Source organism: Garra rufa, chromosome 22 (assembly GCF_049309525.1).
Source record: "Garra rufa chromosome 22, GarRuf1.0, whole genome shotgun sequence".
NCBI lineage: Eukaryota > Metazoa > Chordata > Actinopteri > Cypriniformes > Cyprinidae > Garra > Garra rufa.
Window position 1 is genome coordinate 14060489 of NC_133382.1, and position 19867 is coordinate 14080355.

A 19867-nucleotide genomic window follows, 5' to 3' on the forward strand; every position below is an offset into this window, starting at 1 on the left:
ACAGTTTTTTATGTGGCGTGTGCTGTTTACCAGTGTGGAAAGGCGTTTCTTCAGCATATAGCAGTAAGCTGGTACAGCAGAGTTCAGTCTGGATGTAGAGGTGACCAGCCTCCTCCCAAGCTGCAATAAAGCCCAACACATAAGGGTGTGGGTGCAGTCCCTCATGATTCCAAGCCTCAGCAATGCTTCTAGCTCGTTCCACCTCACCACGGAAACGCTGCACTGAACGTTTGACAGCATACTGACAGCCGTCCACAAGACTCACCACCTGACAGACATGAAGATCGCAGTATCATTAGTGAATTTGTTGATGATTTTGAAATTACTTTATCTTAAAAAAAATAAAAATAATAAAATCACCATTATCTATGTATCATTTTTCATGTCTGTAGTTCACATTTACTTAAATCAAGTCTAGTTAGCATTTTGAAATATAAATACTTCAGTTACACCAATTTTGTCAAAAAATGCCCAGACATGGCTAATAAAAAAAAAATCAATGGAAATATAAAGGATGGTAGGTGTAATGGTAGCCATATATGCATGTCTCACCTTGAAAACTTCACCAAAGGAACCTCGTCCAATTAGGCCCAGGTTGGTAAAGCACTGGTCGAAAAAGGTGTGGGGTCGGGATGGGTTGTACACAGAGCAAGGAGGGGGTGACTCAATGAGAGAGCGTGACAGGGGCGTCCACGGAGTGGGACGATGGTGGAAGACTCGACTGAGCGGAGGGCATCCTTTAGATGGAGGCCGTGGTGGTAAAGAATGAGATAATGTCCGTGAAGGAGACAGGGAGGAAGATGATGAGGAAGAGAAGGGAGGTCTCCGTTTCTTAAGTGAAAAGGACTGCTGGGCATGAGAAAAATGGGTGGGTAGAGGGAGAGGGGTGCCGAATACTGATGTCTGATGAGGAGCCGACATAGGAAATACAGTCAGTTCTTCTAAAGTTTTTGCACTATCAACTAATTTTTAGAAGACATTTCAGTTTAATGAACTCTGAATGGCTCGCTGATGCTCCACATCAATATGCACTAACCTATAACAGAACACAAGACGGTGTGTTAATCAGTATGACATAAAATGTAAAAAAACAAGAGAACAGTGCCAAAACAAAGTATACACCCAGCATTAATCATTAGAAAAACGAAAAAGTTAGCAAAAATGTATTTGTCTTGATGATAACCATAATGGTTAACATTTACCAATTATAGTTTTATTCATGGGTACCAAAGACGTCACTTCCGCTATGCTCGCCGCCATATTTGTGTCCGATATGACAACAGACACAGCGCATCTCAATGAGATTTAATGATAAATTGAAATAAGAAATTACTTTTTACTACTACTTCCCACACTGTGTATTTGACTTGATTGTTTAGGACAAAAAGTGTAAATTGTTGTGAACGTAGTCGCTCGATGAAGGCTTTAAGACCTTAAGGAATCCTCTGCCAGCTGGTCACTAACTTACTTCGCAGCGAACGGGACTCGCGCTGACGGCACTAATTCCCACAGTCCGCGCTTAGATGTCGGCAAATTAGTTTTGGCGAATGCAAAAAAATGAGATTATTGAGCATAAGCCCAACATCCAGCAAGCCAAGAAAACATAAAATATACCTGAGGGAAGACGTCTTTCACGTCTTGTGTATTCCTAAAACTGGATCTCATTATTGAAGCACAAATTCAAGCACCAAAAGCATGAGATTTCTTTATTTAAAATATGCATTTTTATTCATTCAAGCTATATGGCTGCAATAACATTTTAGTTTAATTTAGTTTATTACACCACTTGTGCAGCCAGTCACAATTCACAATGGTACCATTTATTTGGGACGATGGTTTGTGTGTAACTTGTGTGCCATTTTTGTATGACAAATCATTTTTAGAGTAATTGTACATAAATAGTTTTAGCAAAACAAATATGATTATTTTTGAGAACCCTTTTACATGTATATACTTTACTGCAGGCGTTGCAATGACGAACGCTATGTAGTACAGTTTAGCGTTTATTATTCAATTTTTATAATTCACTAAACACTGCATAATCTAAAACTTGCTCTTAAGCCAAATGCACACTGAAACAAATAATTTACGGCATCTGGATGTACTGTAAGTCACTATTCTCTGCATTAGCACTGTTTTGAACTTGCTCTTTGAATGCTTTCTTGTTTACTAAATCTTTGGACTTACGAGTTGATCGGTTCAAAATGATGTAATCGCAAAAAAAATGTTTATTTTCATTTTAAGGCATTATTTTCGTTATAATGTACTGATTCACAATCTTAGTCAATATTTAATTATTATTCCAGTACTCTTATTGTGCCGGAAAAAAAACACCCTGCTTTGGAAAGCACCTGCGTGAATGACACCGGTACGCTATATGCATACCGACCCACTTCGAGCACTGCTGAGATCTAATAAAACTGTTGTTAGGTTTTTTTTCTGATGACTGTTTTTACAGCTAACTGAACAACATATCCCGGGCATATTATATAATTGATGTGAACAGTCTGGGAGTTTTGTTGATCTTCCTCTGGTAGTTGCGGCTGCTGTGACCATAGACTGAAACAGGTAGCGCGGACACAAAAATGGCGGCGATAAAGCACAGTGACGTCACGTGGTCCCTATGGATATTTACATTTACATAGAACACTAACACCAAAGTACATCTGAGAATATCAAACACATCATTTATCATCCATCATCGCAAACATCCTACGAACTAACAGTTAACATTAAATAATATTAAGAAAAATAAAACAGCACTTTGTGGTACAACTTACTGTATCCACTGTGTACATTATAACATGAGTAATCATTTAGTACAACATTTGAAATATTCAAAAACCTTTGCTAACGTACTGTACATCGACAACAGCCGATTGCATTCAGGCGTGCAAATAATACACATTTTCATCTAAAGCAGCTGTGATGAAATACGAGGAATTACTGTTTATTCAACAAGTAAAGTTAGCCCTAAAAACGTAACGTTATGTCACTTTTCCTTCAACGGGCACTTTCGCTACAAACACTCATACACCTATATTATGTTTAACAAATGTTATATACTTACATTATGCTCTGCTGCTTGTGTTCCGGTTGCTCAGATATTCTCTCTCTTTTTTTTTTTGTACTAATCACTCAACTACATTATTATTGATCATATTATTCGTGATATCTCGCGCCACACGCTTTCAAACACTTCAGGAGCGGGCAATGACGTAGCACAATGCGCGTTCTTGGTGCATTGTGGGATAGTGGAGAGTTGGGAAGGAGGTGAATGGTAACTACAGAACCGCTGAAATGGTGAGAAAAACAATACGTATATATTTTTTACTTTGTTGTAATGCGCTCCTTTTTATTTTTTAACCGTGGCTAAGCCGTGCTATTTAAGGTAAAATAAATTTAGTGTTTGTCGTTATGTTATTTCTGTTATTGTGAAATAAGTCGTAAGACGGGGAATAACTCACTGTAGTATATATAACGTTACTGTATATTATTTTTGTGACGATTCTGCAGTAATTTCTCGCTTTCAGTTTTATAATTCACTGTCGCTGTTTAAACGATATTTTACAGCCTAGCTGTGTTTGGATTAACCGTTACGGGTGTCAGATAGCTCAAGTTGCCTTTTGTAAACAAGGCCGCGGGTGAATATCAATTTGAGATTAATTTAGCTGGAAGTAAGAAGTTATAAAAGCGGTTACAGTTTTTTATTGGTCAATACAGCGCTCCAGCCGTGGTAAAATTCAAAGTATAGTAACAGCTATGTAGCCGACGCTGCAAACGTTGATGTTGAACGTTGAAATGTTGCATTCTGCTATCCTTATTGCTCCACTGTACCACACACACTACTTATTTGTAGGCTACAGTGTTTACACAACTATAAAATGTTATTTTGCCTTAAATGCCAGTTTGCATTGAGTGAAAATATCTTTGTTTTAATAGTACGTAGTGTAAATTGTTGTCAAATACTATTAAGTGTAAGTAGTGTTAAATGCTGCTTATACTTGTACAAATAGTAGTAGATTGATACTGTTTGCACCTTAGTGTATTTTAGTTTGTTGTAAAACAGTATGCAACAATATTTTATTCATATTCAGTGTGTGTGATTATATTTATTATAATCATAAATGGATACTACCTTATTCATACCTCGTCCCTTTCTCTAAAGCCCACCCCTACACTTTCTCCTAACCCTAAGCATATAGAGGGTTTGCAATTACATCACAATTTGGTCAGTTACCTGGATGCGTGGCCATATTGGAGATACTTAGATCTAAACAACAGCATGGATTGCACGGTTAATGTAGTACTGAATATATTGTTCTGCTAATTTATGCTGTCTAAACCACAGAAAAAATGTGTGGAAGCTAGACCTGTCACGATTATTAAATAATCGTTTGATCGCGATTAATTGGTCTAATCGCGGTCATAACAGATGATCGTTATTATTGCCCACTATTAGAAGACACAAGGGGGTGCTGTAGTACCTGCAGCACTCTACTTCTACCGGTCTCCCTCTGAACTCATTACGCTGAGCAATTACGAGCATTACTTTCAAATGATATGGCCCTGTTGGTTTCTCCATCATTTTGAGTTAGAGCAGCCCAGTTATTTAACAAAGATGGATTTAGTTTCGAAGCCGAAAACGACAGCGCCGATCTGGGCACATTTTGGTTTTACACCCGATGATCAAGGACAGCCAAAAGACGTTGACACGGCAGTGTGTCGAATTTGTAGGAGAGAAATACCAGCGAAAGCTGCCAACACCACAAATCTTAGGAATCACCTGAAAGCACATCACCCAACAGAGTTCGCCGAAGTTTTGAAGTCATCCACAGCCGCTCATACTTCCAGTCAGGTGACAATAGCGCAAGCCTTCGAACGGGTAACAAAATATAAACGCGACAGTATGAAATGGCGCACGCTGACCAACAGTGTCACGAGATACATCGCTAAGGAAATGCAGCCTTTTAATACTGTGGAGAAACCAGCATTTAAAGAAATGCTTTACAACTTTGACAAGCAATATGAATTGCCAGGGAAAACGTACACTTCCAAAACAGCAATTTGTAAAATATATTTATATTTTACTTTAGTTTGAGATATTGACACGACAGTCCTTTTTGTGTTATGGTAACTTTATGGTGATTGTTTCTATTATTTATACTTTCATATACATTTACATTTTTTCTTTAAATGTACACATTTCTGAAAGATACATATTTTTAATTTAATAAATTACTTTAATACTTAAAGGCTTTAAGTGTATTAATGTGTTATTGCAAGTGACTATTTACAAGGGATTCAATTAAATAATCACAACAATTTGTATGACAATTAATCGACAAAGCCCTAAAACAGGCAATTAATCGTCAAAGCCCTAAAACAGACAATTAATCGTCATGATCGCAATTATTTATTGGACAATTAATCGTCAGCCAAATTTCATAATCGTGACAGCCCTAGTGGAAGCTGCTAAATTATATAAAGAAGGACTAAGCAGGAAAGGGAAAGCAGGAAACTAAACTTAATAGGTGGTAAAGATATGTAGGAGCAGTATTATTTAAGATATAAGCCTAATATTTCACCCACCTAACTAATCTTCATGCCACTCTCTAGGATGTATTCTTAATGATCAGGCGTCACAAAACCACAATCTTCACAGACGCCAAAGAATCCACGACTGTCTATGAGTTGAAACGCATTGTGGAGGGCATCCTGAAAAGGTCCCCCGAGGAACAGAGACTATACAAGGTTTGGACTCATTGTTATGATATTTACATTAACCTTCAAGTATGGTAGAGCGACTGAAGAAAAAGGTGTCTCTGTATTAATTATGATGTTATGTGTTTCAGGATGAGCAACCTCTAGAAGACAGTAAGACATTAGGAGACTGCGGCTTCACGAATCAGACAGCCAGACCACAGGCTCCTGCAACCATAGGACTGGCGTTTCGTATCAATGGTGTGTGTCACAAACTATAGAACTTCCAAACAAGCTCATATTCGGTCCCCATCTTAACAAACATCAATCTCTTTTAAATGACAATATAAATAAAATGTTTTTAGTCTGGTCGCAATAATTACTTTAAATAAATTTATTGTACCGTATTTGGACATACACTCTAAAAAATGCTGGGTTAAAAACAACCTAACTTGGGTTATTTGACAACCCAGCGCTGGGTAAATATTGGACAGAACACATGCTGGGTTATTTTGACCCAGCTGGTTGTTTTATCTAAGTCAACTACATTTAAGAATTATTATATTGCTGGCTTAAAATGGGCTAGAAATTACAAATCACACACAGATTTATAGAGGCAACAGCAATAATCAAAAGATGAACATTTATTAATAAGAGTTTACAATATTACATACCATTAAACTCTTTTAACAATCATTTTAGTAATCAAAAATGTAGCATTTAAAAGTAGCATTTTAATTTAAGTATTTTCAGCCATTCTCTGTAATCACTTTTCACTGAAATAGTGCTAATTCTCGCGCCGAGGTGTCGCTGAAATCTGAGCTGTTGATGGGCTCAACTCAATCTCAACGGTTGGGTAGAAAAAATAACCCAGTAATAAAAATTACCCATCATTACCCAAAACTATCCAGAACCTGGGTAAAAAAAAAATAAATAAATAACCCAACAAGCTGAACCCAGCATTTGGGTAAAAACCCCCCAGCATTTTTAGAGTGCAAAAAAACTACCCAGCACCTGGGTAAAAATATTGAAAACAACCCCCAATAAAATGACCCAACAGGCTGAACCCAGCATGAACCCAGTGTAACCTTGATCATTTTGCATACTTCAGTAGACCATTTTCTTAAGTCACACAATTATGCTAAGTGTAAGTACTGACTTACTTAAGTGGCTTACTGATCTAACTAAGAGCCCTCCTAAGATATTTTGGTTTCTAGATATGACTTGGGTACCTTGTTCAATGTAAGTATATGGGAATTTGATGCAGTGAGTAGTTCCAGTGTACCCAAGAGTGAGTAGTATCCAGCAGGCCATGTAATGTCAAAATGGATGACCAGCTTTAAGTAGACATTTTTCTGGATCACTGACATGGTGTGTTTTAACAATCATATTGTACAATTGTGTAAAAACACCCCAATAATTCTGTTTTCCCCTGCCATCCCACCACAGATGATGCATTTGAGCCCCTGCAGGTGGAACCCTTTTCCAGCCCTCCTGAACTTCCTGATGTTATGAAGCCACAGGACTCTGGCAGTACAGCCAATGAACAGTCGGTGCAGTGAGCTGCACCCTAATGACTAGAGTTACAGAAGTGTACTAGAGCTGAGCTAGATGGAGACTGATGCATACCGTGAAGATGCTGCAAAAGAACATTTGAAGTCTGGCTGCCACTCACCGCTGAAGCCAGTTATAAATGTCCAGAGAATTACTAACGAATAAGATTATTGTTATTTATGTTTACTTTATTATCTGGACTGACTCACATTTTCTTCTCAATTGATTGACCTCATTTTGTACATGTTTCTTGTTTGTTTGTTTTTTTTGACTAAATGACACATTTAAAAATGAGACTGTTTTCCTCATTTGTTAGAAAAAGAATTGTGGTTTAATAGCACAAATGTCACATGGGGCGAGCAAGCTTGGTGAACAGGTTTGAAATGCAAATATGCATGTTATCAGTTTCAAACATGAATATGTGCAGAAAACCTGTTATCGTGCTGTCTTTTGATGAAGATGGCTTGACATTTTTGTTTATTCTCTTGCTGTAGACCTCTAGTGCATATGTATACCTTTTCTTGCTTCTGTTGGTGGTGGTTTGTACTTGCATTGCATTTGCATTCAGACCAAAGCATACTTGCGGTTGTGTAACAACACTTGTTTTAGTAACATTCACCACTGTGTGCACTTTTGATGGTTTCATTACATAACTACCAGAAAGAAAATGTTCTTAGACCAATGGTCTTTAAGACTGCAAACTAAAAACAAGGCCAAAACATGTATGTGTTGTATGTTTTTATTTATTTATTTAATGTAGTGGAATATGTTTCTTAGCGAATGTACATACTAACAGCTTTATAGTGAGGTAAATAAATAGTAGTTGTAGTTTTAGTTTTAAAGTGTAAACTTGTTTGCCCTACAAACTAGCACTGTGTTTGTACTAAATGGCTACCATATAGTTTGTTCTTTATATTACTCTCAAGTTTAAAAATAATAATAAGAGCATGTTACATGCTACAAAAAGTACTATCCTTACCTTAATCAGACCAGCTGTTAAATAGATGTTATACTAAGCCAATAACTTTGTACTAAATGATGACTAATTATTTGTCGTACAGTGTGGGAAAAAAAACTTCTCACATCTGTTGGCACGGAGAAGGACGCATCCTGTTGTTTTTTTTTTTTTTTTTTACCTCTTAGGCATCCAAGTTTCATTTCATACGGTACATATTTTATTATTGTGATCACTCAGCAGTCGTTATCAACATTATGAACTACAAATGCGCACTTTTCAATCCCAAATATGGGCTGGAAATGTAACTAGATCCGCCCCTCCGAACCGTTACGTCCTCTAGAATAAGAAAACCGCACAGTCCGAAGAGGACAACTCCCAGCTTGGAAACTTCGGGGCGAACAGGAAAAATACATTACCAGACGTATTTCTCAGATATAAACGCTCTTCCATTCACCGGGACGTTATACTGATTTGATTTTTCTATTTATTTTATTATTTTCCTGCCTATTTATTTATTTTTTTAAACTGATGGACGATTTAGGTATGTAATGTCTAATTCTTTATGACACGTTTCCTACATATTCCTTGAATACTTCACTGCACTTAGGCATAAAGCCAATGAAACTGATAAATAGGGAGAGGGAAAAGCTTGAGAAAGGGCGTCGTTTTGTTTTCGGCGAGAACATTTCTGAAAACGAATTCACATAACATTAGATAAACTCGAGATAAAGATTAGCCAAATGGAGACGGATCCAAACTCCTGCCTGCAGTTTGCAAACAGAAACGCACATCAGTCCGAAAGAATTGAATAATAGGTATGTCCACATTGATATAGGCAGTTTTCAAAGGGTTAAGTATGTTTAAAACGTCTTGAGATTGGGCATTTTATATCAGCCCACATCTGCCCACATCTGGTAACGTTTGAGGACTATATAAAGACATAATGGATCCTGTGAAGAAACCCGCCCTTTCACTTACTTGACAAACTTGTTGTAAAATGGCCACTACAAAGCTTTAATTTGGATAATTCATTCTGAGGATTGAAAATGTTTGTTCTGTTCAAATTTAGATGTAAACAAAACGTATATAGTAATATAATGTCGTGTTATTCAAAGTAGCCTACAGTTAAATATCATGATACATGAGTATGCCAACCATTATGCTCCTACTACTATTAATGCTATATTTTCATAACATTGACATCTGATGCTACTGGCACTACATACTACTACAGCATTTTTTCCCTTACAAATTTTAATAATTACAAAGTGCTTAGCACTTACAGTTCAAATTGTAAGGTTAAATATAACATGACTGATTTATGGTTTAAATAGCTTCCACTCTTGTGTTTGTAGAGCTTTTGAAGGTTATTTGTTAGAGCATACCGCATGAGTGTAGAGTGGGTTGCTTTGTGGCAGAATAAAGCCAAGCCAAACAGACATGCAACACTAAATATGGTTAGAATTTCCAGAGAGAAGAATTTTAGCTCCTTATATGAGCACAGTGCAAAAACCGTCTGGATTAGGATGAGCTGTTGAACTGGGTGATGAAATAACTTCTATGGACTAAGTTAATCCGGGGTGATCTAATGTGTTTTGTTAGCCCACTTTTTAGGGACCCACAAACAAGTGTTCTGGAAAAATACACTCATCTTCTTGACAGAGATAAAAACAGAAATAGTGGGAAAAAAGGTTAAAGACTTTACTTTTATATAATAGTTAGTGATAAGAAATATTATTAAATATGTACATTCAGGGGCACAACTAGCAAATTGTTAGCCATTTGTTTATATGTAACACTGTTGCTATGACCTTAGTGTAGGGTCAGAAATGACAAAAATGCCCCAGGTATTTTATTTGTAATTGATACAACACTGTATAATAGTTATGATTTTATTGTCTCAGTGTTAAGTACTGAATGTTTATTAATAGACTAAAGGTAGTAATAGTAGATTTAGTGTATAGTATATTTCATACTAATAGTATACAACACTATATATAGTTTTGATTTCAGTGTCTCTGTGTTGAGTGTTGAATGTGTTCTAATAGCATGAAGTGTTTGCATTTAGAAAACAATAAAGGAAATAATTCCATTGCATTAAAATCTACAGTGCTGTTAGAGCAGTGTTTCTTAACATTCAGAGAACACTGGCACTAAAAGCAATATTTTTAAAAAGAGGGCATTCAGGTGTTTTGGGGACATTTGTTTAAAGCAAGTTTACATAATAATAACAACAACAACACAATACAGTCGTGGCCAAAAGTTTTGAGAATGACACAAATATTAGTTTTCACAAAGTTTGCTGCTAAATTGCTTTTAGATTTTTTTTTCAGTTGTTTCTGTGATGTACTGAAATCTAATTACAAGCACTTTATATGTTTCAAAGGCTTTTATCGACAATTACATGACATTTATGCAAAGAGTCAATATTTGCAGTGTTGGCCCTTCTTTTTCAGGACCTCTGCAATTCGACTGGGCATGCTCTCAATCAACTTCTGGGCCAAATCCTGACTGATAGCAACCCATTCTTTCATAATCACTTCTTGGAGTTTGTCAGAATTAGTGGGTTTTCGTTTGTCCACCCGCCTCTTGAGGATTGACCACAAGTTCTCAATGGGATTAAGATCTGGAGAGTTTCCAGGCCATGGACCCAAAATTTCAACGTTTTGGTCCCAGAGCCACTTAGTTATCACTTTTGCCTTATGGCACGGTGCTCCATCGTGCTGGAAAATGCATTGTTCTTGACCAAACTGTTGTTGGATTGTTGGAAGAAGTTGCTGTTGGAGGGTGTTTTGGTACCATTCTTTATTCATGGCTGTGTTTTTGGGCAAAATTGTGAGTGAGCCCACTCCCTTGGATGAGAAGCAACCCCACACATGAATGGTCTCAGGATGCTTTACTGTTGGCATGACACAGGACTGATGGTAGCGCTCACCTTTTCTTCTCCGGACAAGCCTTTTTCCAGATGCCCCAAACAATCGGAAAGAGGCTTCATCGGAGAATATGACTTTGCCCCAGTCATCAGCAGTCCATTCGCCATACTTTTTGCAGAAGATCAATCTGTCCCTGATGTTTTTTTTTGGAGAGAAGTGGCTTCTTTGCTGCCCTTCTTGACACCAGGCCATCTTCCAAAAGTCTTTGCCTCACTGTGCGTGCAGATGTGCTCACGCCTGCCTGCTGCCATTCCTGAGCAAGCTCTGCACTGGTGGCACTCCGATCCCGCAGCTGAATCCTCTTTAGGAGATGATCCTGGCACTTGCTGGACTTTCTTTGACGCTCTGAAGCCTTCTTAAGAAGAATTGAACCTCTTTCCTTGAAGTTCTTGATGATCCTATAAATTGTTGATTTAGGTGCAATCTTAGTAGCCACAATATAATTGCCTGTGAAGCCATTTTTATGCAACGCAATGATGGCTGCACGCGTTTCTTTGCAGGTCACCATGGTTAACAATGGAAGAACAATGATTTCAAGCATCACCCTCCTTTTAACATGTCAAGTCTGCCATTCTAACCCAATCAGTCTGACATAATGATCTCCAGCCTTGTGCTCGTCAACATTCTCACCTGAGTTAACAAGACGATTACTGAAATGATCTCAGCAGGTCATTTAATGACAACAATGAAATGCAGTGGAAAGTTTTTTTCGGGATTAAGTTCATTTTCATGGCAAAGAAGGACTATGCAATTCATCTGATCACTCTTCATAACATTCTGGAGTATATGCAAATTGCTATTAAAAAACTTAAGCAGCAACTTTTCCAATTTCCAATATTTATGTAATTCTCAAAACTTTTGGCCATGACTGTACATATTTTCATATGTGTTTTTGTTGTAGTTTAATTTCTCATTATACAGTAAAGAGATAACTATAACATAATGCTATCAACACTGTACCATCCACTGTTTCCTTTTTGTGGTTTCTATGTGGAAGGAATTTTGCTGGCCTCAGGAAGAAAATAACACCACCATTTTTGGAGCATTCCAGGATATACAAATTGTACAAGCACACCCATATTCATGCTCACTGGACACACTTTGGTTTTTCTGCCTCTGTGATGTACAAGCAGGCTGCTGGTTGTAGTTTTTGCTTTGCTAGCTGATGTGTGTACGTCTATGTTCTCTTAGCCTGTCTGTCTCTCTTCAGGAGTGTGTGATACATCCGACTACCCTCTCAGTCCCCGTATTGTTATGTTTGGTACGTAGATTTCTGTCTGTCTGTTTGTCCACCAGTTGATGTGTATGTTCAGTGTTTTTGACCGATATTCCGTGATTATTTTCCTTCCTTTATTTAAATAAATTTCATTTTTGGCCTAGCTTTAAGTATAACACATTTACAACATTTTGCTTTGCATGTTTTATTTTTGCTTTGTATTGCTATAGTACACTGAACCACCATACAAGCTTGATACAACTGATACGCATGAGATGACTTTTCTGTATGCATGAAATCTCGACTTGACCTTCCATTTTCAACTATTTAGATTTTAGACAGACTCGAGTTTAAAAAAAGACAAAAACTGTACTAAAAGACTAACTGTACTAACAGCTGTTTTTTTTATTTAAAGATTTATTTTTGAATTTATTGTGATAGGACAGATTAAAAATGACAGGAAGCAAAGTGGGAGAGAAATAGGGGGCAGGATCAGGAAAGGTCCTCTAGTCGGGATTCAAACACGGGATGCCCAGAGTGCAATGGTGCTGTCGACACGCTATCGGCGCCAACCTAATAGCTGTTTAACTTCTAAAGTAAAATAACTATAGTGGTGCTATCATTGTACATTTCTGGGTTCTTAATATTTTTGGCCCTGTAATTACAGTTGCAGTGGCCCCAAAAATATTTGGTTTGCTTTTTAATATGAAGCAATCAATGTTTTGTTCAAAGACAAAGTTCAGAAACAGTGCTTACTGATATAGAGATGGAAAGTTGGAAAAATGTAAAAAAAAAAAAAAACACAACATACTTGAACCCCTTTGTAATGTGCTCATAAAGCTGTTAAAATAAAAAATAAAAAAAATATTCAGCAGATACTTTTTTCCAAAGATAAATGAGGATCATTATCAGAACAACAGAGGTGAAAGTCAGAAAAGACGGAAATTAACAATAAGGCACATCTTGTTGAAAGATGTGATATGAGTCTCCTTTGATTGATTGAAGACCAGATGCATTGTCATATTCTGGATCATTTACATTAAAATGTATAAATTTAGGCACTTTTATCCAAAGCGACTCACGGAGATGACAATATTCATAGTTTACGATGACAGGTTTATTAAAAAGCTATATTTGTCACGATCTAGGCAGGAACAGACAAACAACGACGTAGTAAAAAGACGTACATTTAATAAATCCACAGGGAAACAGGCAGACACAGGAACACCAGGAGAATACATCAAAGACCGACAGCATTGAGGGGAAAACACACACACTAAATAGACAGACTGATTACACATCCAGGTGAGACAATGAGGGAGAAACCAAAAACACTATGAACTGCGGGGGAGAATGGGAGAAACCAACAAGAAAGTCCGGGGGTGTGACATTACCTCCCCCTCCCGGAAGGCGTGTCCTCACGCCGACAAACGGGAAACAGCAAACAGTCTCAGGAGGGGGTTTCGGCGGAGGACGGACTCCCGGGAGGAGGGCAAGAGATGGAGTCCAGGGTGGTGACTGAAGAGTCCATGGAGGTGATGACGGAGGGAGGAGCCAAGGAGGTGACAGGAATGGGCTGGAGCAGGAGGAGCCAGGTGGGACCCAGGCCGCAGCCAAGATGTATTTCCACGGTGGAGCCGATGGAGGGAGGAGCCATGGTGGAGGAGAGGCTGACGACTCCATGGGTCCGACCGACGGAGGCGGAGCAGATGGTGGGAGAGCCCGATGCGGAGACGGAAAGCTGAAGATCTTGGGTGACACCGCGGATCCGGAGGGCCAAGGTGGAACCCAAGGCTCTGGCGACCAAGGCGGAGATGGAGATCCGGAGGTCCGCGGCGGAGCCGGAGCGACAGAGGGCCGAGGCTGTGCCCGCGGGAGGGAGGAGGTCCAATGAGCCGGTGGGACGGAGCGACGAGGCACAGTCGGAGGAGTATAGTCCGGAGGCGAAGGTGGGGCGACGACTGACCAGGGCGGAGCCGGAGGGACGATGGAGCCCGGTGGAGCTGGTGGACCGATGGGCGACAGCGGAGACGAGGGAGCAGAGAGCCGGGGTGGAGCCGCAGGGTCGGAGGGCCGAGGCGGAGTCCAGGACTCTGAGGCTGGAGGCGATGGTGAGGGATCCTCCAGCCATGACACCGATGGAGATTGGCAGACCCACGGCGAACCCACCGCACAGATGGTGGGCTGAGGGTGAGCAAGGGGACAGACAGCAGACAACGGAGATTCATGAAGGCTGGGCGGAACCAGCGGTGACTCTGGACAGCTGGGCAGAACCAGCGGAGATTCAGGCTTAGGCAGAAGAGGGAGGGTGGGAGGGAAATCCAGGCAGATGGGTATTTCCGTGAAACAGTCAATTAATTCCCCAGAGTTGTGCTCTTGCTCACCCCCAGTGGCGGCGCAGTGGACGGGGCTCTCTACAGCTCTCTCTTGCTCCACGAAGCACTCCACCGTCGCGGATGTAATGGCCGGCTCATGCACCTGATCAGCAGTTTTGACCCCGTCGGCACTCCATACTGCTGTCGCTCCGGGCTCGGGCTTTCCGTCTATGTAGGGCTCATACTCCGCGGGTCGGGGTGGCTGGCTGGGCTCTGGGTCCGGAGTGGCACTGGCGAGATGCTCCTTGGAACAGGCGGGGAACGCGGGTCTGTTTCTCGCCAGTGTCCACTCCACAAATGCGGCGAAATCCGCTCGAGGGCCATCCTCGGACGACGGCGCTCTGCACGACGCGTTGAGGCTAGCGTCATAGAACGTACAGAGCGCGTCGTCCGGGTAGCTGGTGGTGTTTGCTACAAGCTGGAACATGAGAGTGTAACCCTCGAGCGGTAAATCCCCCTGCTTCAGCCGTAGGAGAATGAATTCTGGACGTAGGAAGGAATCCATGGGGGAAACACAACGGAAACAAAAAGACTGGGAAAAACGAACGGGAAACAAAACGGAGGAGAACACGCCAAAAAAATAAACTGTATAGGTCGGTCTTTCTGTCACGATCTAGGCAGGAACAGACAAACAACGACGTAGTAAAAAGACGTACATTTAATAAATCCACAGGGAAACAGGCAGACACAGGAACACTAGGAGAATACATCAAAGACCGACAGCATTGAGGGGAAAACACACACACTAAATAGACAGACTGATTACACATCCAGGTGGAGACAATGAGGGAGAAACCAAAAACACTATGAACTGCGGGGGAGAATGGGAGAAACCAACAAGAAAGTCCGGGGGTGTGACAATATTATGTTGCAAGCTACACTCTTAAAAGGTGCTTCACGATGCCATAGAAGAACCTTTTTTGTCTAAATAGTTCCATAAAGAACCTTTAACATCTGAAGAACCTTTCTGTTTCACAAAAGGTTCTTTGTGGTGAAAGAAGGTTCTTCAAATTATAAAAAAATAAGAAAGATGGTTCTTTAAAGCAGTGGTTCTCAATCCTGGTCCTGGGGGACCCCTGCTCTGCACATTTTGCATGTCTTCCTTATTTAACACACCTGACTGAGATCATTAGCTGATTAGTTCAGTTCATGGATCTCTCTCCTCATGAGCTGATGATCTCAATCAGGTGTTAAATAAGGGAAACATGCAAAATGTGCAGAGCAGGGGTCCCCCAGGACCAGGATTGAGAACCACTGCTTTAAAGAACCTTTGACTGAATGGTTCTTTGTGGAACCAAAAATGGTTCTTTTATGGCATCGCTGTGAAGAACCTTTTAAAGCACCTTTATTTTTAAGAGTGTAGAGCAAAGGAGAAATGTAGAAAAGAATAGAAAAAAGAAATTTCTGTGTGTGTGTGTGTGTATGTATATATATACAGTATATATATATATATATATATATATATATATATATATATATATATGTGACCCTGGACCACAAAACCAGTCTTAAGTCGCTGGGGTATATTTGTAGCAATAGCCAAAAATACATTGCATGGGTCAAAATTTTTGATTTTTCTTTTATGCCAAAAATCATTAAGAAATTAAGTAAAGTTCGTGTTCCATGAAGATTTTTTGTAAAATTCCTACTGTAAACGTATCAAAATGTAATTTTTGATTTGTAATATGCATTGTTAAGAACCTAATTTGGACAACTTTAAAGGTGATTTTCTCAGTCTTTTTGATTTTTTTGCATCCTCAGATTTCAGATTTCAAATAGATGTATCTCAGCCAAATATTGTCCTATCCTAACAAACCATACATCAATAGAAAGCTTATTTATTGAGATCTCAGTTTTGTCAAATTTAACCTTATGACTGGTTTTGTGGTCCAGGGTCACACACACACACACACACACACACACACACACACACATATATATATATATATATATATATATATATATATATATATATGTGTGTGTGTGTGTGTGTGTGTGTAAATGTCCCCACAAGGATAGGAATACCAGTAGATTTTGACCTTGTGGGGACATTTCTCAGGTCCCCATGAGGAAACAGGCTTATAAATCATGCACAATGAGTTTTTTTGATGAAGTAAAAGTATGCACAATCTCCTGTGAGGGCTAGGTTTAGGTGTAGGGTAGGTGTAGGGCGATAGAAAGTACGGTTTGTACAGTATAAAAACCATTACGCCTATGGAATGTCCCCATAAAACATGTAAACCCAACATGTGTGTGTGTGTGTGTGTGTGTGAGTGTGTGTACCTGTATTCCATGTGTTGTGGGGACAAGGATAGAAATACCAGTAAACTTTGACTTTGTGGGGATTTTTGTTAGGGAATAGAAAATATAGTTTGTACAGTGTAAAAAAAATGATGCCTATGGAATTTCCCTGAAAAATATGGAAAACCAACTAGTGTGTGTGTAAAGTAAGTGCACTGGTTTTGGGGAAAGAACTGCAGCTCATTCCACCAGAGAGGAAGAGAGCTGGTCAAGATTTTAGGGATCTTTGTGTCTTGTTGTTAAGAAATATCAAGGAGTCTAGTTCACCATAGCTGGTGGGAGGGGAGTATACACTAGAATACCCTACATACACTAAAATAAAACAGCTTATTTAAAAAAAAGGATCTTATTAAAATCATGTCGGAATGTTTTCTACCTTTAAAGAGAAGGGAAAGTAAATATGCACACCCTTTTATAATAAATCATGGTACAAAGGATGAGTTGGGATCTCACTGTGTGGAGGTACCAATCAGGAGAGGGGTAGAAAAGTATTTTCAAAACATGAAATGTGCCTAGGAATACCATAAAGGCCATCATCAACAAATGTAGACAATAGGGTACAACAATGGCATTTCATAGAACAGGGCACCTGTCAAAAATTTATGTTCAAACAAGATGAAAATATATCAAGAGACGTAGACACTTACACACTTAGACTTAGATCTGCCATTTGAGCAGTGGGAAAATAACATTAAAGGAGCTACTTAATATTTAGTCATGTGCTGCCATGTGACAACAATATCCTGTATTCTTCATAGGTCTTGAAATGGCCCAGTCTGAGGCCAAACCTAAAATAAATTATAAAAAAATAAAAATACAGATCTCCCTGCAATGTAATAAATCTGGAGTGCTTTTGCAAGTATGATTGGGGACAACTGACAAATTTGTTGATATACTTTCACTCAAAAAGACAGCTGTACTAAAATCAAAAGGATGTTTCAATCAAGAATTAGCTGTGTGTACACACTTGTGCAACCTAAAAGTTTTTTTTTAAGCCTATAGTGGTAGTAGAAGAAGCAGTGTGCCTTTATGAATGTACCCAGTGAAGTTGCATACATGGAGAAGACAAGAGGAGCGAGCACTGAACCTTGAAGCACCCTTTTTGACAGAAAAGAAAGAAGAGAGACTGTTCTTTAGTTTGAAATAACTGTAGAATTTGGGTACATGTTGGCTGTGGGTTGGTGTTGTAAAGAACTGGTTGCTAATGGTTGCCATTTAATTGGTGACATAGCTGGCAAAGTTTTTAGCAGTCAGAAAGGAAGTGTAAGTAGGTGATACTTACTAGGTCAGTTGGGTCTTTCACCATGCTCCAATTATTCTCAGCAGCTTTAAGCTTGGTTCTGTGGTCACAAAGAACATCTGTTAGCTAAGGGCTGAAGGATGTTGCTGGTGCTGACCTGGATGTGAAAGGACAGATATTATCAGAGCAATATGTTAGAGTAGAGTATAGCATAGTCTGAAAAACATTAAAATGCATTGTAAAAGTACTTTTCTACAACACATTCTTCTACATAATATGCAGTTAAATGGTTTTATACCTGAATGAAATTAAGTTATAAAAATTCAGCACTCAAATTTAAATTTATTTCCACTCTTCTCTTCTCTTCTCTTCTCTTCTCTTCTCTTCTCTTCTCTTCTCTTCTCTTCTCTTCTCTTCTTTCATATTGTCTACACTTGTTGATTTAAAAAGGATATATATGTAAATACTTAATAGGGATCCTTAATAGTATATACTTTTTTTGTTTTGATCATTTCAGTGTTGCATATAAAACTATCCAGTCACACAAATCTTTCATAGACTTCCAAGCTTGTGAGAAAATGGCAGATGACATCAGTTGCTAAGTTAGCCCTCTGGGGCCTGAGGGTGTTTTGAGGCCCTGAAGAAGTTTGACATGCCCTGACATTTGTTGTTTTTTCAGTATCTTAAAAACATTTTAATGGCTAAAGTCTGATTACATTGTAATCAGCACATATTGGGCTACAATAATATGTAAGCAACATTAATGTACATGGTTGTGTTTTTGAGAAAACTACGTTTATGCGTGGTTAGTGAAAAACTAAAGTTTTGAAGTCACTAAAATAAGGCCATGAAGCAATAGGACATTTCTTTACAAGACTTTTGATAATTGGATGTCGTAGGCTAGAATTTTATCAACCAAATGATGTGAAAATCATCTCGTTCACTCGTTCAGAAAAAACAATATATTGATGTAAATTTTCTAAAACATGTTTTGTGATCGAAAGGGATTATTCATAGGTGTGGCAATGGCCCATGAATATTTAGCAATTCACACCTGAAAGACAAAAGAGCCCTCCCTAATGGCCCCATCAATGACTGACTTGACTAGCAGAAGAAGAAACAATGTGAGAAGATTAAAAAAAATCGTTTTTTAGATTATTTGTATTTTATTTACAACACAGTATAATCAAAACATACATAATGAAGGTCAAAGACACAATATTGAGCTCCCTCATCTAACCACACAGATGTGCACAGACTTTGTGGCATTTCTGAAAACTTTTTCTGAATTCAGTTCAACAAATAAAACAAGTAAATCTTACCTGATATTAAAGTGTGTGCACTTTAAATATCTGTATTTGTACTGTATTTTTATCTGTATCATCTGAAGTTTGTACAGCGCTCTCAGAGGAAAACAGTTTGAAGAGACTCAAGGAAAGGACAGCAAGATTCATCTGTTGAGCAGGTTTCTGAGCACTAAAAACAACAAAAGCAAAACATCTGTGAGCCTATTCATATTAGGAGCATCTATAATAAATAAATACACACACATACACTACCAGGCAAAGGTTTGGACACACTTCCCTT

At 38.9% G+C, this 19867-nt stretch overlaps 3 protein-coding genes across 4 annotated transcripts in view; 2 read left to right on the top strand and 1 right to left on the bottom strand.

The window, feature by feature from the left end:
- The window catches only part of pkmyt1 (protein kinase, membrane associated tyrosine/threonine 1), a 39647-nt gene extending 36453 nt beyond the window's left edge, over window positions 1-3194 (bottom strand). The window contains exons 1-3 of the mRNA XM_073828732.1: window positions 3071-3194; window positions 553-1036; window positions 31-268 (exon numbers count right to left, since the gene is read on the bottom strand). Coding sequence (XP_073684833.1) covers window positions 31-268; window positions 553-921 — 607 coding nt within the window. The 5' untranslated portion in view covers window positions 922-1036; window positions 3071-3194. The remainder of the gene's footprint in view (window positions 1-30; window positions 269-552; window positions 1037-3070) is intronic.
- A 51-nt stretch (window positions 3195-3245) lies between these two features.
- Window positions 3246-7980, top strand: LOC141298060 (elongin-B-like). The gene is made up of 4 exons (XM_073828568.1): window positions 3246-3303; window positions 5620-5754; window positions 5856-5964; window positions 7153-7980. Exons 1-4 carry the CDS (start codon window positions 3301-3303, stop codon window positions 7263-7265), a joined length of 360 nt encoding a protein of 119 aa, XP_073684669.1. The 5' UTR covers window positions 3246-3300; the 3' UTR covers window positions 7266-7980.
- Window positions 7981-8587: 607 nt separating this feature from the next.
- The window catches only part of LOC141298091 (transforming growth factor beta-1-induced transcript 1 protein-like), a 48443-nt gene continuing 37163 nt past the window's right edge, over window positions 8588-19867 (top strand). The window contains exons 1-2 of one of the 2 annotated variants that reach the window (XM_073828599.1): window positions 8588-8756; window positions 12359-12409. In XM_073828599.1, the coding sequence (XP_073684700.1) occupies window positions 8744-8756; window positions 12359-12409 (64 nt within the window). In that variant the 5' untranslated portion in view covers window positions 8588-8743. The remainder of the gene's footprint in view (window positions 8757-12358; window positions 12410-19867) is intronic. The other variant, XM_073828600.1, reaches the window with a different exon arrangement.